This window comes from Lethenteron reissneri, chromosome 41, assembly GCF_015708825.2.
Source record: "Lethenteron reissneri isolate LAM-NWPU_2019-01 chromosome 41, ASM1570882v1, whole genome shotgun sequence".
Lineage (NCBI taxonomy): Eukaryota > Metazoa > Chordata > Hyperoartia > Petromyzontiformes > Petromyzontidae > Lethenteron > Lethenteron reissneri.
Genome location: NC_083819.1, coordinates 4,781,380 through 4,793,700, shown reverse-complemented (window position 1 = coordinate 4,793,700; position 12,321 = coordinate 4,781,380). Strand labels below are relative to the sequence as shown.

The 12,321-nt window shown below is 51.2% G+C and overlaps 1 protein-coding gene across 2 annotated transcripts in view; it reads left to right on the top strand.

Annotated features, from left to right (window-relative positions):
• Positions 1 to 12,321, top strand: part of PYGL (glycogen phosphorylase L) — a 50,136-nt gene that overhangs the window by 31,255 nt on the left and 6,560 nt on the right. For both annotated transcript variants that reach the window (XM_061568270.1, XM_061568271.1), the window contains exons 8-16: positions 2,490 to 2,572; positions 3,473 to 3,604; positions 5,081 to 5,173; positions 6,780 to 6,926; positions 7,351 to 7,514; positions 7,955 to 8,069; positions 9,061 to 9,162; positions 9,464 to 9,611; positions 11,497 to 11,555. In XM_061568270.1, the coding sequence (XP_061424254.1) occupies positions 2,490 to 2,572; positions 3,473 to 3,604; positions 5,081 to 5,173; positions 6,780 to 6,926; positions 7,351 to 7,514; positions 7,955 to 8,069; positions 9,061 to 9,162; positions 9,464 to 9,611; positions 11,497 to 11,555 (1,043 nt within the window). The remainder of the gene's footprint in view (positions 1 to 2,489; positions 2,573 to 3,472; positions 3,605 to 5,080; positions 5,174 to 6,779; positions 6,927 to 7,350; positions 7,515 to 7,954; positions 8,070 to 9,060; positions 9,163 to 9,463; positions 9,612 to 11,496; positions 11,556 to 12,321) is intronic.

Here is a 12,321-nt window from a genome sequence, read left to right as displayed (position 1 = left end):
CGACAGTTTGGCCCTGGAAGGACATCCTCCAATCCGGCATATGGGTCCACTCGCTCGTCCCCGGCAAGCATTAGGGAATGGAACGGCTAAATATTTTCATTTATTCATCGCATCGTGTGCAGCAATTACTTAAGCAGTGCTGCAGCCAAGCAAAGTTCACAAATAAAAAAAAATAAACGTGCGATACCAATAGCAGGGGTATTAAAAATGCAGCACGGGGTGCTATTTCTGACGGCGAGCCGGACAAAGCAGCGCAAGAGCCGATTAACCTTTCATTTTTTTTTATCTCCCTAGGCTCGCAGTTTTGTTCCGCAAGGACGATTGACAAGGCCAAGGGATAAACTTGTCACTGGCTGTAATTTTGCCGGGAAATAGAAGCGAGGCAACGCTAAAGGTCGGAGGTCGTCGGGGGGCGGGGGGTGGGGGGGTACAAAGGGTCATTGGTGCGGTTGGATCGGGGGGCCGGGGGGTAAAAAGTGATGGGGCCCGGTCAGCATCAGAGGCAGTGATTGGCTGCTGTCCGGTATGTTGCAGGGTTTGGCGCGGGTCGGAGGTCAACAAGGGTCGTTCCGCATGACCTCTTGCTCCACTCCCCTGCCCCTTATTGGAGCTATTGCACTTGTTTACATCGACGTTTAGCCGCGTGGTTTTCAGGCTTCTGCTATCTATCCGTAACCGTTACGTTGTGGGCAGCAGAGTTGGCTCAACAAAGTCCATCGTTGTGCGATATATTTTTGGTGCTGCATCTAATGCTCCCTGCCCGTTTGGCGTCGGAGCGTGAGCTCAGGATTATGGGTGCTAGGTACCACCTTTACCAACCAGCACTCGCCAGAGTGGCGAAGCGTGCTGAAGTAATCACCACGACCCACACGGTGTGGGGAGGCTCTCATTCAGCAGTGGATTGACAATAGGATTAGGGTTGATACTTGTACTTAGATAGCCATGCCGTGACGGCGTAGCCTTTCCCGATGTCTTCTTGCAGCGGAGATATTTTGATTGGATGCTTTCTATTCGGTGGCAAATTGAATTAGCCGTAATCGCATTGGTCACTTGGAACAGGCTGCTTAGTCGGGCAACGGGATCAGCAAGTTACGCCTAAATGTCCTTCCTGCCAAGGGCACTGACTGCAGGACATCTTAAGTTGAATGATCACCAGCCTGATGATGGGCAAATATTCCGTCTGTCCGGCCCTTAGACCTGACAACTCCTTGAATAATCTGGCCTTTTCAGCGGTGATTTTTGGCTCATTTGGAATACAAATTCGGAATACAAATGAGACGCGGCACTTTCACCAAAGGGCCCTCCTAGGTTGTGGCCGGATTTCAATATTTAACGGCAAATGTCACACGCAAGATTTATTTAAAAGTCAGAGTTTTCCCGTGCTCAAGTGAACGCTGCGTTGGTGCTCATCCCTGTTTCTGTTCCAGAGGAAGTGGTGGAAATTACACGTGTTTATGGCTGGGACTAAGTCTCTCCATAGAGTAACTATTGACTTTTCACCAGGTGGTATTCATTTTTCTGACTGCTGGAAGATGACGATGATGATGATTATGATTTGATAATTATAATTTGCTTTGCCAACGAAAGTATGTTACAACATTAAATTCATCACCGTCGACTTTAGCCAGAAACAATCTGCTGCAAGATGAATGCCACTACAAAAATAAGATTCTTTGAGACGTCTGTTCTCATTTGCATATTCACGCCACGGATTCAAAAGAACACATGGCCCATAAATGAAACACCTCTTGTAAATGCACATCTCAGCTGTGTGTGTCTTGTGTTTACCTGACAAGCATTTCATGAAGATTTTATAATGAAACATTTTTTTCAACTTATTTTCAAGGGCAGTTTAGCGCAATTTTTTTTTACTGCGGTGTAACTGCCGTGACTGCCGTGGAGCAGGTGCAAAGCTATTTTCAATTTGTTTTGTGATTTTACACGAACGTGCTGCCCAGCTCGGCGAGTGCGCGCCCGCTCGTCACTTCAAATCATGCCTGCTGCGTTGTCCGGCATGCCCATTGGGCCTTTCCCCGAAATTAATGTATGTTGAACTTCTTTCGCACCGTACGTAGCCAACCGTGCATAAATCGGAGGTGCGGGGAGGGAAGGACAACCAAACTAAACACAAACTTCTAGATTTGAAGCTTTCGTGACTGCAAGGATTCATATTCTTAGGTTTTTTGGTAAAGTCACATAGGTAAATTTTTTAAATTTAAATTAATAAAAGTAAAAAAAAATCACGACGTTTCGGAGGCAAAACAAGAGATACTTGATACAGCAATCGTGCTGTGATGGTTCCACCTGAAGACGGAAGCTTGTGTTGCCTCCAAAACGTGGTGATTTTTATTTTATTTTTATTTTACTTTTATTAATTTAAATTTAAAAAAATTACCTACGTGACTTTACCGAAAAAACCTAAGAATATAAACGCAAACTGACCGACCGAGCTGCCTGCTGCCCTTTCGTTTCTCTCGCCGCCACCGCAGTCAACGTCGGGGACTACATCCAGGCCGTGCTCGACCGTAATCTCGCTGAGAACATCTCCCGCGTGCTTTACCCCAACGACAACGTACGTATGGAGGCCTCCTCGCAGAGGCCCACGGTGTCAACCTTCGTGGGAGGCCGCTCCTTCTCCAGGGGCGCCGCAAGTGGCGAGGTGTTATCGCCCTCGCCTGGTATGCAGGCGGTCGTGGGTTCGATCCCGACCCTGGCGCCTGCTGCAGTATATTTGGAATTTGCCTGTGTCTTTTCTCATGGTCGCGTGGAATTTTTCTCCCGGGTCTTCCGGTTGTTCCCTCCACATTTAGAAATGTGCGTTTCGAGTATTTGGCTGTTATAAATTTCCATGTGATAATCCACCTTGTTGAGCTGTCATTTGTGGCCAGGTCGCTTCTGACAAAAAAAAGAACACAGCTTAGAGCGGGCCTTAACTGTTCAAATAAAAAAAATAGTTTTATCAGTTTAGTTTCGTTTCTCGGCTTCTGCTCCTGATGTCTGTGTAGTTGAGACGCTGCTGCTGCTGCTCTTGTTGGAGTCAACACTTAAGACCCCCCCCCCCCCCCCCAATTTGTGTTTACGTGACGTAGAGCACATATCGTCATGCCCCCCCACTGAAGCATCTGGAGATACGGTTGCATCGAGATGCCGCTGTAAACACGTAAATTGGATTGTATTGCAACATCTCAAAATTACAATAATAATAGAGGTCAATTTACAAGTCAAAGTGATTTCCCGCTCAAATGAAGGCGACTGACCTACGACTCTTTCACGCTGGCCAAACGTCTCTAAAGAGGAGGTTGGTTGTGTCCCACAATTTACCCTAACCGCACGTGGACCTGCCGCTCAATCGACAAACCGTGCCCCCAACCCGTTGTACCTCTGCTGCCGGGTGGACAGAGATGCTGGCTGGGGGGGGGGGGGGGGGGATATTTCAGAACCTTGCTCCCCATTGTTTTTCCCCCGACCGCAGTTCTTCGAGGGCAAGGAGCTGCGGCTGAAGCAGGAGTACTTTGTGGTGGCGGCGACGCTGCAGGACATCATCCGCCGCTACAAGGCGTGCAAATCCGGAACCAGGACGACGTTCGACGCCTTCCCAGACAAGGCAAGCGCCACTGCGTGGCCTGACCCCCACACCAACCCCCCCACCGCGTGCTGAACTCGCAACTTTTGCATTGCACGCAGAGGGAGGGGCCCTCTGCTCTTCAACGCCATTTGAACATGCACGCATTGTGTATTTGTATGTTAAACTTATTTCGCACCGTACACAAAGAAAACGGCGCTAATCTGAGCTGCGGCGGAAGGATGACAAATTAAACGCACGAAGCGGTTTTCCAAGAAATTGGTTTTCAATCTAGATGATGATTTAACAGTGCATCGCTCCCAGCGGCTTCCTAATATCGGAAGGAAGAGCGTTCCAGATGGATGCAGAAGCGCGTCCGAAATCGCCGCGTGATGCGGTGACCGTTATTTGTTCGATGGCTCGAATTGCGGAACGCAGCCGCAGTTGCATCGTCATGTCGGAACCTTGCTGCGTGTACCACAGTGACCGTAGCATCGTTGGCTAGGGGCCTGGTACAAGGAATGACATGGGCCCCCCCCCCCCCTGTCCGATATCACCCCCCCCCCTCACCCTTCATAGCCTGGCGCCTAACACCTTCTGGCCGATGAGCACCCAGTGCAGTTTCACCGTCTGTACACTCAATCGTTAAGCCACTGGGTCCTATGTTATTCTATGGGTCAGATGTTAGTCTGTAGGTTCTATGTTAGCCTGCAAAAGTCTACGGGTCTCTGTGAGTCTATGTAGCGTGGTTGGCGTTGGAGCCCTGGGTTGTTTTGTCAACTCCACGAATCGGTGTTTATAGATCTGGAGCGTGGGGGAGCGACTCAATTCTTGTGTAATAAAGGTCGTTGAGGCGACTTCTGGAATCCGGTCTTTTATTCAACTTGCATTACAGCTTTCCTTCCCGCTGCTGACAGGCAGCGTGAGAGGGATAGATAGAGACGCACTGCCATGTGGCAACCTGGAGCCCCGCTCATGCGTGGCCCCTTCCTCCGTTCATTCCCGTTCTGACCACGTGTCGTTTGTCTCCACCCCTATTTAATACCCGGGTCACTTGGTACGTTTCCACCAATCCTGGTTAGCCTCCATTGAATTTTCCAGGCTCCCTCGTAGGCTCGCGGGACCAAGCCCCTGACTCGTCTCTCTATTGGCTGTGGCCAAAGCCAGCAGAACCAATCCTCTCCTTACAGCTGTCACCTTTCTATTACGTCAGGGCCACGCCCCTAGGCTTCCCCCCATTGGCTATAAACCAGGACCGGCAGAGCCAATCATCATGACGAGTTGTGATACGTCAGTGAGCCGGATATATCCTCACATTACACTTGTACAGATGGAAATGAATCAACTTTCTCTACTTCCCATCATACCCTGACCATAAGGCAGGAGATGGTGACCTCGACGCCCGCAGGTAGGAAGGGAATATCGCGAATGTGTGTGTGTGCGTGATCCGCCAACCCGGACGATCGAGACTCGACCGTATTCCGACTCTCGCCGAAAATGTTTCCACGTGTACCGCAGGTCGCCATCCAGCTGAACGACACCCACCCATCGCTGGTCATCCCGGAGTTGATGCGAGTGTTTCTGGATGTGGAGAAGCTGGACTGGGATAAGGCGAGGAGGCCCCCCCCCCCCCCTCGCATTTCTATTTCGCTCGCCCATGAAACAAACATCCATCGTCATGAGTCTGTATCGGCTACCCGCCATCATAATCATCATCAGCAATGATCGATCCACTGCTTGATGTTGGCCTTGCCCAAGCCCATCACTGTAACAATCCGCAAAGTGCCTGCTGACAAGCAGATGTCGTCTCAAGCACGTCTCCTGCAGCTACCACTCTTGTTATTCGTCTCGGCCACTGGCCAAACACCACCTATAGAGTATTCGTCATCCGTAGTTTAAAGGCACAGCCGAGAACCTGGGTTCAAATCTCGGTAGCCGATTGTGATTTAAGCCAAGTGGAGTGAATTTGATGGCGTCAGCCCAGTCACCAGTGACTGCACAGTCAACCATGACCTTTGTATCGAGATTGGTTCTGTAACCTGATTTGACTAAACTCCCGCCTTTGGAGAATGTAAAGTATCAGTTTGAATGTCACGCTACGAACGGTGCTGTGTAGCATGCTGGGTGGGTAGGTGCTGCCCTCTGGAGTGATTTTTTTTGTTTGTTTGTGCAGTCATTGGGTGACCGAGCTGACACCATTAACTGACCACGTGTAAACGAACGTAGTTTATATTATTGGCGAATCGACACGCTCAGGACGCAGTTAAAATCTAGATTCAGGACGCAGTTAATGAGTTTCAAGTAAAAATGTAGCTGCATGTGATCGATTCCGTCCAATCGCAAACCGTTAAACTCGGGACGCTGAGAATCCCTTGAAGTGACCTCAAATTATTTGGTGGTGCGGTGTTATCAGCGGTGCACTGAGCACGAATAACAACCATTACTCAACATTCGTCAATAGCGCTGCCTTGTATACACTTTTCTCTTCAAGGCAGCACTATTGACGGATGTGTCGAGGGTTTTAATTTTTCTGACCGCGGGGCAGAGCTCGCCCTAGGTTCTAACCCAGCATCTCAGCGGTGCCTGCTCAGGGCTCTGACCTGCAATCCACCGAGGCCCACGCCCAGATGCCAATCATGCGCGTGTGTGCGTGTATGTGCGTGTATGTGCGTGTATGTGTGTGTATGTGCGTGTGTGTGGGGTGCCAAGGTTAGATATTTTTTTCCCACGTAGTGGTCCTTAGGTTGAGCGTGGAGGGGTTACCAGCCCCTCGCACCTGTCCTGAGCACCCTTTGGCCGCAACACACTTCACGTGGCCTTAACGTGGCCTTAAAGTGGACTTAGCCTGGCACAAGCACCGTGGTGAAGTCACCGCCACCTAGTGGTGAATGGCGGTTGTTGTTGGTGCCACGGTGGAGAAATGTTAATTACCTCGCCTGGGTATGCAGGAGGTCGTGGGTTCGATGCAGACCCTGACGCCTGCTGCTGTATATTTCATGGTCTCCCCATGGACGCGGGGAATTTTCTCCGGGTCCTCCAGTTTTTCCCTCCACATTTTTAATCAACATTCATTTAGAGTGTTTGGCTGCTTTAAATGTCCACACGATAAGCCACTTAATTTTGCTATCATTTGTGGCCAGGTCGCTTCTGAAAAACAGCTATACAGCTCAAGAAAACATTTGTTTTATTGCCACGCTCGCGGTGTGCGCCCTATCAGGCGTGGGACATCACGGTGCGCACGTGCGCGTACACCAACCACACGGTGCTTCCCGAGGCGCTCGAGCGCTGGCCCGTGCATCTCATGGAGAACCTCCTGCCGCGGCACCTCGACATCATCTATGAGATCAACATGAAGCACCTGGAGGTACTGCGCTCGGAGCCGCCAACACCTCTCTTGAAAGCGACTCCGCTTCCGTGTTCCTCTGTCCCCCAATGACCCCGTGTCACCATCGCCCCCGTGTGTCTGTGACTATGTATGCCACTGTCTGTATCCCGAAGACGCTGCATCCTTCTATTATCGTGTCCCCGTATCTTCATGTCTCCGTGTTCCCATGTAAGCTCGTATCCTGCCTCTCCCCGTGTCACCATGTCCCGTATCCCTGTGCATCCTTGTCTGCATATCGTGATGGCCCCCTTGTGCCCACGTCCTGGTGTCTCTGTGTCCCCATGTCCCCCATGTTTCCGTGTTCCCGTGTCCTCGTGTCCCGTATCCCCGTGCGCACGCGTCCCCATACCGACGTGTCCGCCCGTGTCCCCACCCTCCCCGTGTCTCCCCGACGTGGCCGTAGCGGGTGTGCGCCCTCTACCCTGGCGACATGGAGCGCATGGGCCGCATGTCGCTCATCGAGGAGAGCGGCGAGAAGCGCGTCAACATGGCGCACCTGTGCATCGTGGGCTCGCACGCCGTCAACGGCGTGGCTCGCATCCACTCCGACATCATCAAGCAGTCCATGTGAGCGTCGCTCGCTCGCTCGCTCACTCGCGCGACGACGGCAGCGGCCGCCGCTGAGCGCCGGAGACATCGCCACCGCGCTTGTGCCAGGCTAGGTGCACTCACGAGGCTTTCGCATGGAAGTGTCCGAGGCTCGCTGTGGCAGGTGATGAGATGGACCCAGGTGCTGTGGGTTAACTCGCTGAGATGACTGGCTGATGCACCAACTGAATGCTTCTTTAGCCGCCCAGTGCTCTGCTCGTTGTTGCGAGCGTCGCCCCTCCACCCTTAACCGTTGCTGGAGGGCGACTGCCTCCAACTGCCCATCCTGCCTCCTACACCATGCGCGCACACACACACGCAAGCTCGCGTGTGGTCTAGAGACTCGACGAGTCTTCTCTGGTTAAATAAAAAAGTAAACGCGTTAATACTCGTATTGCCGTGGTGTTGAACATGTCCAGATTTAAGGATTTCTACGAGATGGAGCCGGACAAGTTCCAGAACAAAACGAACGGGATCACTCCGCGGCGCTGGCTCGTCATGTGCAACCCCAGCCTCGCCGACGCCATCGCAGAGGTGAGCGTCTCGGCCTCCGCCCCCTCTTCCCGTCCCCACAGGTCCACGCCCGGCCTCTTCACGGCGGCTCCGTTCTTGCTCTCACTCGCTCTTTCTCTCTCTCAGCCTGTCTTCTACTTTGTTTCCAGTCTCTCCCATTCCTCACCTCTATTTGTCGCAGGGTAGCGTGGTGCGGTGACACTAATGCATCACAGCAATGAAATGGGCCTGTGTTGGATTCCCGACTTGGGTGCCTTTTTTGTATGTGGAGTTTGTATGTTCTCCCGAATTTTCTGCGTGGGTTCCATCCGGGTTCCTCGGTTTCCTCCCATAGCTAGGAGAGCACTCGATGTTACTGCTCTTGGCCATACATCCCAATGCAAAAAAAATCCCTGCAAATTACTCAATCAGGATTGCAGCAACGTCCCGCCCCCACCCCCCCCCCCCCCCCCCCCACTACGGTAGCTTGGCAGGATTTTCCTAAAAGAGTCTTGGGACTTGGATGAGGATTTTTTTTAGGCAAGTGATAATGCACAGAATAAAACAAACTGTTTTGCTCGCGACGCTTGCATAGAATTGCTCATTTAAGCATCGACCGCGGTGGCGAGATGTTAACTCCCTCGCCTGATATGCAGGAGCTCATGTGTTCGATCCCGACTGTTGTATATTTGGAGTTTGCATGTGCCTCTCCCTGTGGTGTTACCCTCCACATTTAGAATTAACACGCGTTTAGAGTATTGTGTTTGGCTACTATAAATTTCCACGTGATAAGCCACTTCGTTGAGCTATCATATGTGGCCAGGTCGCTTCTAAAAAAGAGCTACATAGCTCAGTGGGTCTTACCTGGTAAAATTAAAATAGTTTAGACCGCTTTAGAATGCAAATTAGACAGCGATTATATGCTCATGTTCCTTGGTGGTGGAACGTTGGTTTGAGATGGCAGTTGTGTGACTGGAAGCTCGCTCGGTGGACTTGCGATGGAATGTTTTGTAATTTGTATGTTTTTTATCAGCGCATTGGCGAAGACTTCATCAAGGACCTGGGACAGTTGAGAAAGCTGGAGGAGTTTGTCAATGACCCCCGGCTCATCCGGGACATCCTTCAGGTTAAGCAGGTGAGATGATTTAAAAGGAGAAAAAAATTATATTAGGCGACATTTCTAGCTATGGCCCTTCTAAATGGCACTTGTACTACGCAACATTGACGGAATGTGTCATGTTCTTTGGTTGATATTTGCATTTGTCCACCACTTCGAACGCAGGGTCACCGAAACATGTGCTTCGTGTTAAAGCTGTTGCTGTCGTCGCTATCCCGACGAGCGTCACTGCCATATCCTAAACTATTCCACTCCCCGTTCGCTCGGCGATTTTTCCCGTCCCCTGTCATGCCCCCCCACCCCACCCACCGCGTTTCAGGAGAACAAGGTGAAGTTCGCGGCGTACCTGGAGGCTAATCACGGCGTGCAGGTCAACACGGACTCGATCTTCGACGTCCACGTCAAGAGGATCCACGAGTACAAGCGCCAGCTGCTCAACTGCCTGCACGTCATCGCGCTCTACAACCGTGAGACTTCGGGCCGTCCGCGGCACGCCGCGGCGCGACGGAGAGGGTGCGCGCGCACGCGACGGTGGGACGACGACGCCGACGACGCCGCCGATGACGACAGTGCCCTCCGCGGAGGGGAGACGCGTCCCGGCGGCGAACGCTTGTTGCGGACGATCGCGGTTAATGTTGCGGTTTCCTTTAACCCGAAAACAAAAATGCTACGTGCGCCGTCTTCTGCGCGCAGCGGACGTTCGTAGGCCTCGTGACGTCGTCCACAAGAGCGGGGCTTTGTGCGCCGGTGTCCAAATTAGCCACATTTGATCGATTGCCAGCGAATTAGTCAATTTGGGATCACGCGCAAGAACGATTGTCGCCCCCCTCCCGCCAACTGCGAAAACTTGGCAGCGCCCTTGTGCAAGATTGCCACGAGACTCCATGAGGCTTTCCTGGGTAGACAAATGTAATAATAATTTGACATCGCTCCTCGCCATCATCATCGTCATCAGCAGCCATGGTCAATCAACTGCCGGATGAAGGCCTCCCCAAGCCGCCTCCGTCCTCTCACTCTCCTGCGATGTAATAATCCATCTCGTGCCTATGTACAAGTTGAGAGCTTATCGCTCCATCTCATCCATGGATGTGCTCTTCGGCGTGTTCCATTCCTTGGCTGCCACTCGGTCATCAACCTCAAAACCATCATCCCTTCTTGCAACGTGTCCTGTCCAAGCGCACAGTTAGAATTATGGAAGTCACCTGGTGTTTGTTTCTCGAATCCTTGTGCTCTTTCCTTCTCTCCGTGTAATTCTCTTGGGCTACTTTACACACTTTCGGGTTTTTGGTGAATATTTTTCATGAATGCCCATGATTCGGATCCATGAGTCGTAGCAGGTAATGTACACCGATTAACAACTTTCTACTCTCAGACACATTGGTTCGTTGGTTTCATTTAAAATCAGTCCAGCCTGCTACTCTCATCCATCTCTTTGTTTGGAATAATTTTGCCTCCAGTCCGCTGAAAGCAACAGCTGCACCTAGGTACACACAATCTGTCCCGCGTGTCTTTGTTTACATGCGCCATTAGCCTACATGTAACAAGAGCATATCATCGGCATGTAATTTGCACAAATTGTACGCAGTCAATTCTCACCCGCACCATTTGTATCACGAGCGCGAGAATAAATTTGAATTGATGCGAACTGACGCATCGTTTTCATGGCCAGCGCTTACGATAACAGGCGGCGTTTGAAATAATTTTCGCGTGCAGCACTGGCAGCAGATGTCGAACATCTGGCCCGATGGTATCTGGTGACCAATAAGCTCCAGCTTATGTTTGGTGCGCGTGTGCGCTTGTGTGTTTTGCGGAAAAGGTGGCACAAAGCGGTTGGCTTGCTGCGCTAAAAACCCGGCGACCCGAGTTTGCTTCGCCGCTCACGGCCAATACCAGTGGCAATTGTTTGCACTGATTCTGGGCCTCCTCTAGGTCAACTCGGCCTCGAATGAGTAACTGTTGTGGTGTGTAAAACATCGCCACCAGGGACGCAAAGGTGGCCGGGCATGGTGCTGGCCTTCCACCCACCTCGTGTGCCGTGTCAGCCTTATAGTTTGCTGTCAGCACCTGCCCCAACAGTCCGTTTAGAGCTACACGAGGGATCTTTGTCTTTGCTTACTTATCAACACCTGCGATTCTCCTTTCTGTGCCGCTGATGGTTACAATTACGAAGCCACTGGCGCTATATGCACTCTTAAATGCTTGACTGCAAATTAATTTCTTTCGAGCTGCTTTGTGTTTAGTTAGTCCTCCCCCCGCACCTCCGATTAGCACGGTTGGCTATGTACGGTGTGAAAGAAGTTCAACATACGTACATGGTGAAACGTGTGGTGTGTGCGCCCCCTCTGTGTCCAGGGATTAAAAAGGCACCGAGCAAATCCTTCGTCCCAAGGACCATCATCATCGGTGGGAAGGTACGTCTGGGCGTGGTGGTCCTCGACTGTCAGTCCAGTGTTTGCGGAGGCGAGGATCACGCACACCCACCACGCGTGCGTGTGTGGAACTCCAAGTGTTGTATGCAGCTAGAAAAAAAATTTGGTTTTGTGAGCTGTGAACCACTCTGTGTGTTGTGAACCTTTGGAGTGGTTGAACGCTCATCTCATATACGTGGGGGTTTCGCTGAGCACTCTGGTTTCCTCGCACGCACACACAAATGTTATTGAAATGGAATTGGCCCAAGCATCCAAATTTCTCCCGAGATAATGTCTTGAGCCCCATTGAGGGGCTACTCCAGGTAAACAAATGCAGAAGAGAAGCCGTGTGAGCTTCACGTAACCAGATCACTGCAACGTAATTAAAATGTATTGTGCTATTCTCATGTTGCTATTATTATTCTTTGAAACAACTTCCCGTGACAACTGAAAGATGTATCGGTTCACTTAAGTGCTACTTAAATGAGTCAATGTTAATGGACAGTCCTGTATCAATCCACAGCTGGATGATGGCCTCCCCCCACACATTGCCGGCCATGAGGGTGGTTTGACCACACTTCACCATGCTGCTGGTCAATATGGGTTCGTGAAAAAGGGGGTGTCAAGCACTGGTTAAGATATTGCCCAGCGCCGATGTGAGCAGTGGCTGGGAACCGAACTGGGCTTTCCCAGTTGATCGTGTAGCACGCTCACCCACTGCGCCACCGCATCCTCAGCTTTCAGTCATCGTTGACGAATTGTCATTCTG